The following is a 14,525-nucleotide window of genomic DNA, read 5'->3' on the forward strand; positions in this document are numbered from 1 at the left end:
TGTCCAGTCTGAGGAACAGGAAAAAAATAGCACAAAGAGGGCTGGGGATGTGACTCAAGCGGTAGCGCGCTCGCCTGGCATGCGTGCGGCCCGGGTTCGATCCTCAGCACCACATACCAACAAAGATGTTGTGTCCGCCGAGAACTAAAAAATAAATATTAAAAAAAAAAATAGCACAAAGAAAATTTAAAAGAGTCTCAGAGACTCCAGGACACCATTAAGAATGCCAACATACCCACATTAGAAGTGTCAGAAGGTAAAGAGGGAGGAGAAGATGCAGAAAAGAATTTGAAGAAGTCGTGACCAAGGGCTGGGGTTGTGGCTCAGTGGTAGAGCGCTCAACTCGCATGTGGAAGGCACTGGGTTCGATCCTCAGTACCACATAAAAATAAAATAAAGGGGTCCTGGGGCTGTGGCTCAGTGGTAGATCCCTTGCCTAGCAGGTGTGAGGCACAGGGTTCAATTCTCAGCACCACATATAAGCAAATAAATAAATAAAGGTCCATCAATAACTAATAAAAATATCATTTTAAAAAAATAAAATAAAGGTATTGTGACCATCTACAACCAAAAAAATATTTAAAAGAAAAGAAGTCATGACCAAGAACTTGGCATGTGTGATGGTAAGTATTGAGTTTACAAATCCAGACACTCAGAGAACTCTAAGTAGAATAAACTGAGGGACAGTCACACTCAGACACATCAAACCAAAAGGATGAGAGAGGCTCTGGGGAAGCATCTGACCATGCCCCAAATCCTTCCTTAAGACCATTGTAGTAACCATCACATATAATTCTATTGCTAAAGACTATTGTTATTTTTATAAGCTGATTTCTCTTCAAAAACCATGGAGGTGAGATAACATATTCAAAATACTAAAAAAAAAAAAAAAAAAAAAAAAAGAACATCAACCAAGAATCCTAAATCCAGCAAAGGTATTTTCAGCTACTGAGAAGAATAAATTACTGATACACAGCCCATGTGGATAAAATGGAAAACTACTCTGTCAGTAAGAGCAGACAAAGGTTGCTTACTGTGTGATCCACTGAGAGGAAATCTCCAGAACAGGCAGACCCACAGACGCAGAGAGCAGTGCTCTGTGTTCTGGGGCCTGGGAGGAGGTCATCTTCCTATTGGTGAGATGAGAATGACCTGAACTAGGTAGTGACGACATTTGCATAACTCGGTGAAGGTCCTGAGTGCCCTCCGTGGCCCACTTTTAATGGTTAATAGTGTAAATGTTACATGATGGGTTTTTTTATGAGAATAAAAGAAATGATGGTTCTCCTTCAGGAGAAAGTGAAAGAACAGCAGAAGGTAACTTAAGTGGAGGAAAAACGGAGCCCCTCCCACTGCTGCAACTCCTGTCCTGGACCTGATGAGTGCCTTTTCCCCTCCTGTTTCAGGGTCTGCTTAGTGGGATGGCTAAGCGTGAACTCAGGGGGACCCTGCCTGGGTTCAGTGCCAGCCTCCCACTGCAAGCTGTGTAACCACAGACCGTTATGACCCTCTGTGCCTCAGTTTCCTCATCTGCAAATCAGGGCAGCATCTGCATCTGTCCCATAGGGTTATTGTAAAGAATGTTATTGCCCTGCCCCCACTGAAGACCACCAGGAGCATACCTGTGCGGAACAAATTCCAGGATGTCACTTGTCACATGCAGCGAGGGAGTGCACACAACTGGGGGGACTAGCCTTGTGAAGGTGCTTTGGGGAGGGCCCTAGGTTAGACGCCATCAGGAAGAGGATAACCCTTGCTCATCCTCTTTCGTAAAAGAAGTGGGACCAGACCAAGGCTAAAGCCATGGTTTGTGGAATAATTGTTCACCCTAAAATCCTTGAAATCCTGGCCCTCAACCAAATTGATAGTATGAGGAGGTGGTGGGGCCCTTTGATGGGAAATTGGGTCACAAGGACAGAGTCCTCATGGTGGAACTCTACCCTTACCCAAGAGACCCCAGGATTTCACCAAGATGGAGCCCAGGGCGAAGAAGGAAACTCCTGCCCCTCCCCACTCTGCAGCCACCGCAAAGGCTCTGCAGGCCCACGGCAGGGCTGAAAGGCGTCCAAAGCCAGGGAAGGAAGAAGGAAAGAGGGGAAGGTCACTCCACTTTGGGCGGCGCAAGACCCTATAGCTCCAGAGGCAGCCAAAATATCCTGGACGAGTGACTCCCAAGAGACACCCTTGACTCCAGGCCATCACCCAGCTCACTGTCCACGAGGAAGATGGACAGCAGCATGCTGGTGTCCACTGTGGCTATCAAGCATGGAGCGCGAGGCTGGGACGGAGCTCCGGGACATGGACGTGGCCCAGGTCCCATGCCCTGCTCCAGCCTGATGGTCCCAGCCGCGCTCTCCTGGCTGATGCTCCGGAGCTTGGCGGCTGCCACAGGAGGGCGTGGTCCAGCGGAGGGCAGCAGCCTGTGCTGTGCTGGGCTCGCCCCGCCCTCCTTACCTCACGTGTGCAGGTCTGGATTTCAGTGCCAGGAACTGAGTGGAGGATCACGCGCACCCTAGACAGGAGCTCTCCCCTGAGCTACACCCCAGCCCTAAAATACACTTCTCACCTCAAAGAAATGCATTAATTATAACAAAGAGGAGACCATGACCCACCCCGACACACCTAGACACAGTGACAAGATGCCGTCTGCCGATCAGAGGCCAGCCCGCGCTGGACACTAAACCTCACACCTCCATCTTGGGCTTGCTCATAGGCCGGCCAGGCTGGGGTGCTCCGTTAGGGCAGCCCAACAGACCATCAGGGGCGGTTGCTGCTGTCCATCAGGGTGTGGGGGTCGGGTCGTGTGTGGCTGGACTGTGCCGGCTCTGCCTGTGCTCAGCCCGATCCGGAGCGCTGCCCAGCACGTCAGGCTCCATCACAGGCACCGGGATGAGTCTTCTGCGGTTTGTGGACATCCAGCTGGCACAAGGCACAGCCCAGGAGGTAGCACCAGGGGAAGTGCCACAGTACCTTGTCATCTGGGAGGGCCAGACAAGCTTCCCAAGCACTCTGGCAGCACCCACAAAGCCAGATCCCACATGGCCCTGGACGTCAGGGCTCCCCTGCCCCAGTTGGAGCTGGCCATGTCCTGAGCCCCCTGAGAAGCAGTGTCTGTAGATCTTAAGGCCGGAGATGGCCAGGACCCTCCACTGGAGCACGAGATTTCCACCCTCACCCGTGCCCAGGAAGAAGCACCCACCCAGGTCCCGGCCAGGAGACCCAGCTGCCCTGAGGTGAGGCCCAGGTTCCAGTGCTGATGGGGGTTGAAACAGTGCCACTGGCAGCTCCTGTCCCCACCCAGAGCCCCCTCTCCTCGCTGTGTCAGGCGCTTCATCTCTCCCCACACTTTTCCGGGGTGGGGGGGGCCTCCACCCTGTTCCTTTTTTCCCTGAGTCAGGGAGGCTGCTCCAGCTGGTGGTGGTGGCACTATAAGAACCTCAGGGCAGAGGGAGACCAAAGGGGCAGTGGAGCCAAGCAGAAGATGGCAGGAGAACATGATCCCAGGGTGCTGGGCCTTCCGGGTGAGGCTGGACCTCCCTGGGTGCTGCAGGGGAGGCAGAGCCTCAGGTGGGGGGGGGGTGAGCGGGGCCTCCAGCTTGGGCTGGGGGAGGTGGCTGAGTTTCCAGCCCTGGCCCTCCACGCTCAGCTCAGAGTGTTTGCTCCCTTCAGAGGAGAAGGCAACATTCGGAGGCCAGAGATTCACTGAGAAAGACCCCGAGATGCTCACTCAGAGCCCCAAGAGCTTTCCAGGTACTGGGGTGGCAGGTTCAGGGGTGGGGTGGCAAGGGGTCCTCTCCAGCAGAGAGCTGTCCCTCAAGCCCAGCTCTGCCCATCTGCAGGTCCTGCAGGCTGGCTGACCCGACTCCCCTGGATTCTGTTGCTGCTTCTCAGCTCTTTGGGCCTCTGCTTTGTGCTCTTGGTGACCACCCTGGTTCAAGGTGAGTCAGGGAGGGGGCTCTATCTGCTGGGCTTGGGGGTGGGACTCTGGGCTCCTTTTAGATGTGTGTTTGCCCCCCCGCATTTCCCTGCCCCAGTGCCCAGAAAATGCTGGGACCAATCCCTCGGCCTTGCACATGCTAGGCAGGTGCTCAATCACTGAGCTACACTCCAGCCCCTGGGGTTTCCCTCTGGGATAATCCTTGTCCTGCCCCTAACCCACTTGGGCTGGGACATCAGAGCTACACATCCTTTCCTGTGTGGCTATGGGCAGCTTAATGTCCCTCTCTGAGCCTGTTTCTTCATCTGGGCTATGGAACTTATCCTCCCCTGTGTGCAGCTTAGGCACAGGGACAGGCATACAGTCGGTGCTCATAGGAGGGGTATGCTCTTCTCTCTTGCAGTTTCCAGGACCCCCGGATCCCCGCAGGCAAAGGTCCAGGATCATCAGAGCAGCTTGGGTGAGGGGCTGGAGTCAGGGTCCTGAGCAGGAGAGGGCTTCATGGCTGTGTGACATGGGCAAGCCACTGCTGTGGGAGGGACACATGTGTGATGGCAATGTTGGGCAAGTGTCTGGGGCTCAGTGTTCTGGCCTGCAAAGTGGGGCTCCTGTGGTCACTGTGAGATCCACAGAGGACACCTGCATGGGGCCCTCTCTGCGGAAACACACAGCAGAACCCCTTTTGTTGCAGGGGCTGCTTCTCAGGAGCAGGTACTCTCGGGCTTGGAGCAGGTCCGTCAGCAGCTGACCTGGATCAACACCTCCCTGGGTAGGTATCAGGGGCCTGGGTCAGCAGGGAGCTGGGGGTCTGAGGAGGGACTGGCTACAGTGTGAGGAGGGCAGGGCAGGGCTGGGACCTTGCTCCGGGGTCTCTTGCAGACTGAGCGGACAGCTGAACATAAGGGCCGGGCCCTGGGCCAGGGCTGGGGCAGGGCAGGGAGTCCCAGGAGCCCAGCCTCATGTCCCAGCCACACTGCCCCTCCCCAGCTGGCCTGTGCCGACCCTGCCCCTGGGGCTGGGAGGTGTTCCAGGGAAACTGCTACCTCTTCTCTCGGACCCTGGGCACCTGGGAGAATTCCGTCTCCTCCTGCCGGGACCTGGGGGCCCACCTGGTGATCGTCAACAACGCTGCAGAGCAGGTACTGCCTGAGCTTCTGGCCTGGGGCTGGGCTACCAACGGGTCCAGGAGAGGCCTCCCACACCCTCCTTGGCCCTCAAGGTTGGAGGCCTGGTGGGCAGCTGGGCAGGGTTGGAGGAGATGCAGTCAGGGAATACTTCCAGGGGGAGGTGTCCTAATGGCCTTGGGAGGTCTTGAAGGAGAAGGGAGCACAGGAGAGGTGAGCATGGACAGAAGGGAAGCTCAGAGCACCCCTGAGACCAGGCTCAATCCCTTCCTGCACACAACTCCAAGCTGAGACATGTCAGCACATTTCCATGCGTGTGTGCATATCGATACACACCCACAGCCTGCACATACATTCCAGTGCCTACAACTTGACTAGGGGCTCTGGGCTAGACTGCAGGAAGAACTTCCATGGAAACAGAGCACAGTGTGAATGTAGACAGACAGGGAAAGGGGTCCTCCTCCTGATGCTCCCCCTCTACAGAGATTCCTGGGGTACTGGGACATCAGAAAGAGCCAGCGTACCTGGATCGGCCTCAGTGACCGCAACAATGAAGGTTCCTGGTACTGGGTGGACAATACCCCTCTCCAGCTCAGGTGAGCTCCCCAGAGGCAATGGTGCAGAGTGGGCAGGGGAAGGACCCCACCCCTAACTCACGCTTTGGTGGAAAGCATTCAAGAGACTTGGTGTAGTGTACCGTCCTTCCCTGGGGGGTCCTGGTCCCAGCAGCCGCCCTGGGGCCCCAGAACCTGCACTTTTCCTTTTCTGGAGGTGATTTTCACAAAGGTGAGGTTGGCGCTCACCTTTTGGAAAACCTGTCCCTGGATTCCTCGGCACTGACTGGCCCTAGCCGGGTCTTCCTGCGCTGAAGCTCTTGGAGCAGCTCCTGGGGTGGCTGGGCTGGGCTCTGGTGGCCCTGGGCTCATGGATTTCTTGATGGAATTTGCAGCTACTGGAAAGACGGGGAGCCCAACAACGCCGGAGACGAGGACTGCGTGGAGCTCTTCGGGGAGGACTGGAACGACAGCAAGTGTACCGCCCAGAACTTCTGGATCTGCGAGCGGCCCTCCGCCCGCTGCCCTGGCGCCTAGCGCCCTGCTCCCAGTCCACGGAGTCGGGGGCGCTCCGCTGGCTGTCCTCCAGCCCTGTCCCTTCGCTGCCCGCTGGTCCTGCTGATGCCTTTGCATCCTGACAGAGCCCTGAGACTCCCTCCCTGCAGCCCGGCCCTCCACGGGGCACCGCTCGGGCCTCCGCTTGCAGGGAAGGCCTGGGCACCTCCTCCCAGCCGTGACACCGCTTAGCTAAGTCACACTGAGGTGCGGCTCAAGGGGAAGCGCTTGCCTGGCATCAGGGAAGCCCTGTGTCCCACCCCCGCTCTGCAAAAACTGAAATAAAGCAAGTTCACACGATGTGCTCCATCCAACGCATGCTCTGTCCCCTCGCCACTCCTCCAAACACCACAGTGTGAAATGTGTGTGACATTAACTAGGCGTTGCCCTCTCAGCCCCCCCCTCTGCTACTGTGTGTTTCACTTATCCCTCCCTCTGCTCCGCATTGGTTGGTTTGTTTGACAACGTCCCTTCTCCATCCACCGAACGCTCATATACCAATTACTCATTCAGGTCCCTTAAAAATGCCTTTTGGTAAAATTTTATGGTTTTCTTCATATGCACTTATTTTAAAAAATCACTCTTTGCAGGTGTGCGTGTGTGTGTGTGTGTGTGTGTGTGTGTGTTGGTTTCCTGTGGCTACTCCAACAAGCTCCATAAGCCTAGTGAGTTAAAACACAGACCTTTTCTCTTACAGCTCTGGAGCCTGGAGCTCCCTGGCCCCTCACTCACTCTCAGCACACACCACAGTGGGCCATGCGCAGGAGGTAGCCTTGGGCAGCCCCCTGGTTCTTTCCAGTCTGGACAGCACCACCAGACCCCCAAGGTGACTTCAGGCACCCACTGACAGGGCAGAGACCACACTTCCTGCCTCCTGGCCTCAGGAGGGTCTGGGCCTGTGCCCAGCTGGATGCCCCTCCCCCTCCGCCCAACACTGTCCATAGTCTGGAGAGACACATCATTGTCAGCTACATCTGCTCACATCCCTCACATCCAGCCTCAGCCCCCCTCCACCCAGCAGCCCTGAGAGTGGTGGCAAGGAGGGTGTGTCCCGCACAGCATCACCCTGCAGGGACACTGGCTCCAGAGCCAGCTGTGGCCACAGCCCCAAAGGCCCACTCCCTGCTGAGGCAGAGGGCTGAGCCTCACCTCTTGGCATTCCTGAGACTTCTAGGAACCCAGGTGAGCTCTTTGCTTCTTAGGGGAAATCCTCTCTCAGTCCTCTAGGTGTCGCCAAACTTCCTGAAAAAGGGTTCCTCACTCCTGCCTGCACCTGCTCCTCACACCTTCTCCCACCCCTCACTCTCCTAAATGGCCAACAGAGAATGATATCTACCATCACCTGGGAAACCAACACACCCTGGTCTCTCTTCTGTCTTCCTCCACGTCCAGGGTGGCTACTCTCTCCCTCTGCTTGCAACTCCTGTCTCCCAGGACTCCCCTGATGTCCTCCCCTCCTGCTTCTCTTCCTAGCTCTCTGGATGCTCCCCCACCCCCACCCCCATCTCCCTCATGGACTCCTGGTCTTCTGCCTGACCTTGAAAACTGCTGTCATCATGAGTCTTTGCAATCTCCTGCTGTTGGGAGGTGAGGAGCACAGGCAGCCTGGATTAGATTGGTGGTTGAGTTTCTCCAGAAGTGGAGCCATCCTGAGGGTACAGGAGGCAGCTGGGTCAGAGGAAGGAGCCAAGGTAGGAACTGAGTGGGAAACCAACCAAGGTCTAGTCAACCAAATCGGAAAGCCCAAACTGTTTGTAGAAACTTAGAACCACAAGTTGAGTGTACTGTCGGTATTTTCAAAGATGCAGAACCAATAGGATACATTGGGGGTTATTTTCATGGGGTTGGCTCTATGATCATGGAGGCTGAGAAGTCCCACACCAGACCGTCTGCAAACTGGAGAGCTGGGGAATTGTGCCGAAGTGCAATCACACAAAAAAGAAGTGTCATCCAAACTTGAAAGGAAAATGCTAAAGTGTCTCAACTTGCATGACACTATACATAGAAAACCCTAAGGAATCCTCAAGAAACCTACAGAGCTGTAAACTAGTTCATCAAAGTTGCAGGACAGGGCTGGGATGTGGCTCAAGCGGTAGCGCGCTTGCCTGGCATGCGTGCGGCCCGGGTTCGATCCTCAGCACCACATACAAAGATGTTGTGTCCGCCGATAACCAAAAAATAAATATTAAAATTCTCTCCCTCTCTCGCGCTCTCTCTCTAAAAAAAAAAAAAAAAAAAGAAAAAAAAAAAAAAAAAAAAGTTGCAGGACACAATATCAACAGCAAAAACATCAGCTGAATTCCCATATACCTGCAACGAACAATCCAAAAGGTAACTAAGAAAACAATTTTAAAAATCAATTTAATTAAAGCAGGGTGTGGTGAGACCGGAGGATCAGTGGTTCAAGGCCAGTCTTGGGAAACTTAGCAAGAGCTTGTCTTGAAATGAAATTTAAAAAACACTGTAGATGTAGGTCAGTGGTAAAATACTTGCCTAGTATGTACTTGGGTCCTGAATTCCATCCCCATGACTGCAGATAAATTTTTTAATTAAGCAAAATAAATAAATGTAGTTCCATTTGCAATAGTTTCTAGTAAATCTAGGAATAAATTTAAACATGGAGGTAAACACTAAAACCACAACAATGAAAATTACCAAAAAAAAAAAAATTTCTGGAAGAAATGAAAGAGCACCTAAAGGGAATGCCGTATACATCTGGATGAAGAACAGGAAAACTTATTTTCTTAAGATACTACCCAAAGCTATTGACAGATTTAGTACAAACCCTATCAAAATTCCAGCTGTCTTTTTTTGCAAAAACGAAGCAGCCAATCTTTAAATTCATGTAAAATTACAAGAGGCATCCCAAGGTTGGAAGACTCACACTTTCTAAACTTAATACAAAGGAGTTGTGGGTGTAGCTCAATTGGTAGAGTGCTTGCCTGGCATGAATGAGGCCCTGAGTTTGATCCTCAGCACCACCACCACCAAAAAAAAAAAAAGTCATCATCAGCCTAACCTTAATACAAGGCTACAATAACCAAGTCATGTGGTTCTGCTGTAGGAGAAACATAAATCAGTAGGCAAGGATTCAGGGTCCAGAAATGAATGACCCGATATGTAAAAATTAACTCAAGGATGAAACCCTAACTCCAAAGTGACAGTGTTCGGAAGTTCAGCTTTTGGAAGGAGCTTAGCTTTTGAGGCTGAGTCCTTATCAGTGATCAATGGGATTGGTGCCAGAGAGCTCTCTTACACCCAGTCCACCTCATAAGAACAGAGCTAGACAATGTCATCTGTGAACCAGAGAGCGGGTCCTCACTGATACTCAAACCACCTTGATCTTGGACTTCCCAAACTCCAAACTGTGAATAAATGAAATAAATGTCTGTCATTTATAAGATACTCAGTGTATCATATTTTATTATATCTTCCTGAACAGACTCAATTCGAGCATTGTTATTGTTTCTTTGTTTGTTTTAAGACAGGGTCTCACTAAATTGCCAAGGCTGGCCTCCAACTTGCCTGGGTAGCTGGGATTACAGGCTCACACCACTATGCCCAGTTTAGATACAATTTTTTTAAATGAGGAAGAACAAATATTGGCAAGGTTGTAGAGAAATTGGAACCCTCAGGCGTTGCTGGTGGTCATGTAAAATGGCAAGGCCACTGTGGAAAATGGTTCTGCGGTTGCTCAAAAAAAACTAAACATAGAATTACCATATGACCATAAATACTCCTCCGTGGTGTCTACCCCAAAAGAACTGAAAACCCAGAGTCAAAGAAATACTTGTGTGTCATTGTTCATCACAGCCCTATTCCCAAGAGGCAAGGCGCAAAAACAACCCAAGTGTCCATCAGCAGATGAATGAACACACAAAATGTGGTTTATACATACAACAAAGTGTTATTCAGCCATAAAAAGAAATGCAGTTCTGATACATGCTACAGTATGGATGAATCTTGATGACATTGTGGCCAGTGAATCAAGCTACACACAGAAAGACGATATCGGTTGATTCTACTTATATGTGTGCTATAGTTTGGATCTTGAAATGTCCCCCAAAGGCCCAGGTGCTGAAGGCTGAAACCTGGGAAACTAGAAGCCAAACTAAAACTTTTTTCCTTATAAGATAATTTTCTCAGATATTTTGTCACAGTGACGAAATACTGACTAACAAAGAGATATCTAGAATAGGCAAGCTGGTAGAGATGGAAAGTAGAACAGAGGTTACCAGGGCTGAGGGAAAGTGTGTATGTTACAGGGTTCTGTTTCCATAGTGGTTGTGATTGTGCAACTTGTAAACACAACCAGTGCCATTGAACCGTAGGCTTAAAAAGGGTTAATGGTGGTGGGGGGTGCCCAGCTGTAGAACACTTGCCTGGCACATGCGAGGCCCTGAGTTCAATCCTCAGCATCACATAAAAATAAATAAATAAATAAAGGTATTGTGTTCAACTACAACTAAAAAATAAGCTAAAAAAAGGGTTAATGGCAAATTTGATGTTATACATATTTTACTACAGTTAAAATTTTTGAAATAGGGGCTGGGGATGTGGCTCAAGCGGTAGCGCGCTGGCCTGGCATGCGTGCGGCCCAGGTTCAATCCTCAGCACCACGTACAAACAAAGATGTTGTGTCCGCCGAGAACTAAAAAATAAATATTAAAAATTCTCTCTCTCTCTCTCTCTCTCTCTCTCTCTCTCTCCCCTCTCTCACTCTCTCTTTAAAAAAATTTTTTTTTGAAATAACAGCAGCAAGAGCAAAAATCCACCAATACTTTCTAAGGCCCTGGCCCAGAATGAGACAGCATCATTTCTGAGGCAATCTGTTGATTAGAATAAGACTCAAGGCTAGTTCAGGTTCAAGTATAGGGAAAGAGACTCCATATCTTAAGAGGAGTTTGTGGGAGGCTTTGCCAACTGGAGGAAAGTAAGAGCTCCATGTCCACGTTGATCAGCAATCATGAAAAAAGAATTTGGATCCAAAGTTTAACCCAGAAAAAAAAATTTTTGACTGTAGTAGAATTTGATACTACCAAACACCTAATACAAGAGTTTTAATAAAGTTAAATATGCGGGCTGGGGTTTTGGTTCAGTAATAGAGTGTTTGCCTAGCATTGTGAGGCACTGAGTTCAATTCTCAACACCACATAAAAAAATAAATAAATAAAATATTGTGTCCATCTACAGCTAAAAATATTATTTTAAAAAAAAGTTAAATACGCAAAATTTGACTCCAAAGTGACACATACATACACCCAGAAAAAGTCACAATAGTAGAATTAACGGTTCGTTAAAACCTGGAACAAAGCATCCCAATTAAGGGAAGCGAGATAGAAATAAGTTGGATAAGGGCTGGGGCTATGGCTCAGCACTAGAGCGCTCGCCTAGCACGTGCGAGGCCCTGGGTTCATCCACAGCACCACATAAAAATAAATAAAATAAAGATATTGTGTCCAGGGGCTGGGGATGTGGCTCAAGCGGTAGCGCGCTAGCCTGGCATGCATGCGTCCCGGGTTCGATCCTCAGCACCACATACAAACAAAGATGTTGTGTCCACTGAAAACTAAAAAATAAATATTAAAAATTCTCTCTCTCTCTTAAAAAAAAGAATATATTGTTTAAAAAAAGATATTGTGTCCAACTACAACTAAAAAAATAAATATTAAAAAAAAGAAATAAGTTGGATAACAAGTACTAAAATACAGTTAGATAGGTGGAATGAGTTCTAGTGTGTTCTATAGCACAGTAGAAAATTAACAACAAACTGTTATATATTTTATGAGGAACTAGAAGAGAGGAGTTTGAAAGATCCCAACACAGAGAAATGATAAATATTTGAGGAAATTAAATGCTATTTACCCTGACTTGATCATGACATATTATCCTATATCAAATTATCATACCATACCCCATAAACATGTACAATTGTATGTTGATCTATTTTATTTATTTCTTTATTTATTTTGGTACTTGGGATTGAACCAAGGGGTGCTTAACCATTGAGCAACATCTTCAGTCCTTTTTTATATTTTATTTTGAGACAATGTCTTACTAAGTTGCTTAGGGCCCCGCTAAATTGCTGAGGCTGGTTTTGAACTTGCAGTCCTCCTGCCTCAGCCTCCCAAGCCGTTGGGATTACAGGCATGTGCCACTGCACCAGGTTTCAATTTAATTTTCTTTTAAGCAATGATTTTAGAAAAAGTTAAGTTAGTAAAATGAAACACTGCCTCCACAGTATAAGAGCTTAATAAAATACAAATATACCAAGCTTTTTAAAAAAGATCAACTAATGCATCAAAAGTTTACTAAACATTGCATTTTCCCATTGCATGCTCATGGAAAAAAAAAACTTCTGTAGACAAGCTGAGCTCACCAGCAGTCACCTGTAGCCCCAACTATTTAGGAGGCTTAAGCAAGAGGATTGCTTGAGCCCAGGAACTCCAGCCAGCCTGGGCAATGTAGCAAGATCCCATCATTTGTGGTGCTAGAGATTGAACCCATGGTCACTTGCCTAGTGTGAATTAGACCACTGAGCTAATCCCCAGTGTCACCCCAGCAAAATGACTTCTATCAACTGAAAATGAAACTTGAAAATGTTTCAAAATGGTTTCATCATACTAACTAGAAAAGTAATCCAGGAATCTAATGGGCTAAATACAGTTTATGATTGAAAAATCTTTTCAACAAATTCATTGGATTTTTTTTCCCCACTCATGCTAATCTAAACAGAACCAAAGTATCCCCAGAATAAAACCATCCTGTGTGTGGACACAGTAGAGTGAGGAGAGGGCCAAATGTCTTGTGTGTCCTCCTTGTGTTGGGTTTTATTTCCCAGGCACCAACTGCTTCTTGTCTTCCAGGCAAGGCCCTAAAAACTAACTGGCCACGACCTCTTTCTGGGGGCCCTACACCCTCCCCAGACCTGAGCCTCTGCAGACCCCTCCATCTCCACATCCTGGTTAGTACCAGAGGTCCCAGGCTTTTCTGTTCCTGGGAAGCTGTGGCTCACACCAAACTATTCTTTCCTGGCACATCACTGCTGGGAAGAATTTCTCCTACTGGTGGCCCTTGAGATGGCTCCTCTGACCCCCACACTAAGGCACCACTGACAGCCAGCTCAAGAATTGTTTCCTTGCAGCTCCTTGGCACCCACCAAATCCTAGCTTCATTCTTGCCCTCCCGACTTAATACCATGAGGATCACTAACCTATCCATGGGGTCCACAGTCCCTGCCTAGGTCCACTCAGGAATCAGGGGACAATGCCATTGAGATTCACTTCAACTTGGTACTCTGCATTAGAAGCCCAGTACCTAATCTGGCTTGAACAGGAGGTAGATACAGATTTTTTTTAATTGGAGAAGGGGATTTGGGAATGTGAAGGGGATAAGGAATGCATTATATTTATTTTTACCACCAGAGTTTTTAGAAATGTTTTGGCTTTTCTTAACAGTTCTAGACTTTTAATAGGTACAACATATACAAGAAGAGGGAGGGAGGGAGGGAAAGTTTTTGGAGGTAAAGGAGAAAAGCCAAGAGTGGGTGTGGATATCAGACTTTGCTCTCGAGACCAGAGAGACCCCTGACTATACAGAAGGTTGAAACCTCAGATCACAGAAGGTCCTGACACATCCCCCACCCTGGAAAAAGGATGGTTCCCATTTCTATCTTCCCATTTGCATCTCCCATTCCTAATTTATAATGTCACCCTCTCTTCTATGACATAGTCCTCCCCTGCCCCACCCTGCATTTTGGAGTGGAAACTTATCCATTTTGCTAAGTCTAGATCACTGTCATTAACTATATGATCCCACCCCCAGCCTTCCCTTCCCTGTTCATTGGATTTTTTTTTCCCTGTTAAAAGAATCATGAGCCCATTTATTCATTCACTCATCAAACTTTTATAAGCAGTTCCTAGGTACAGGACCCGGGAAAACCTGACCTATGTCCTACCTCCCCCTGGGGGTGGGGAGCTATCAGTCTGGGAGTGTGGGGGATGGGAGGGCTGTGTAAAGTGATCACACAGCCATTGGAACTTTGATGGAGCAACACGCTGCACACCTGAGCTTCAGAGAAGATATTTAACTGGTCTTGGACTAAGGCATGGATCGGGTGTGACTATTTATGCAATTCTCCCCAAACCAATCACCCCACCCACAGCACAGAGAAGGGTTCAAAACACGCGCTTTCTGGCAACAGCCCTTCTGAGATCCAACTCCGGAGCAGGTCCCTTATCTGATCCCGCCCTATCGTTGACTCGGGCCCCGCCCACCTTTAGCCACGCCCCCATTTCATTCAACCTAGTTCTCAAGCCTCACAGCCCTGGACACCAACCTCACTACAGTCTCACA

General features: G+C 49.2%; 1 protein-coding gene across 3 annotated transcripts; it reads left to right on the forward strand.

The window, feature by feature from the left end:
- The first annotated feature begins 3,412 nt into the window (after positions 1-3,412).
- On the forward strand, positions 3,413-6,470 carry LOC308645535 (CD209 antigen-like protein C). Of its 3 annotated transcripts, none has more exons than XM_081287739.1 (8): positions 3,413-3,521; positions 3,670-3,750; positions 3,840-3,938; positions 4,341-4,397; positions 4,629-4,706; positions 4,925-5,076; positions 5,545-5,657; positions 6,011-6,470. In XM_081287739.1, the coding sequence occupies exons 1-8, from the start codon at positions 3,482-3,484 to the stop codon at positions 6,150-6,152; spliced, it is 762 nt and encodes a 253-aa protein (XP_081143865.1). In that variant the 5' UTR covers positions 3,413-3,481; the 3' UTR covers positions 6,153-6,470. The 3 variants fall into 3 exon arrangements, with proteins under 3 accessions (XP_081143865.1, XP_081143864.1, XP_081143863.1); XM_081287738.1 differs by having other exon boundaries at positions 3,449-3,567; XM_081287737.1 differs by having other exon boundaries at positions 3,472-3,567; positions 3,647-3,750.
- The last annotated feature ends 8,055 nt before the right edge of the window (positions 6,471-14,525 follow it).

The sequence above is a fragment of the Spermophilus citellus genome (assembly GCF_964194105.1).
Source record: "Spermophilus citellus genome assembly, chromosome: 3".
NCBI lineage: Eukaryota > Metazoa > Chordata > Mammalia > Rodentia > Sciuridae > Spermophilus > Spermophilus citellus.

Excerpts from the sequence above, each read along its gene's own strand:
- LOC308645535 (XM_081287737.1), top strand. The coding sequence starts at position 3,482 with ATGGCAGGAGAACATGATCCCAGGGTGCTGGGCCTTCCGGGTGAGGCT. Across the intron at positions 3,568-3,646 it reads CAGGGGAGGCAGAGCCTCAG|CTCAGAGTGTTTGCTCCCTT; the intron begins GTGGGGGGGGGG and ends CTCCACGCTCAG. Across the intron at positions 4,398-4,628 it reads GGATCATCAGAGCAGCTTGG|GGGCTGCTTCTCAGGAGCAG; the intron begins GTGAGGGGCTGG and ends CTTTTGTTGCAG.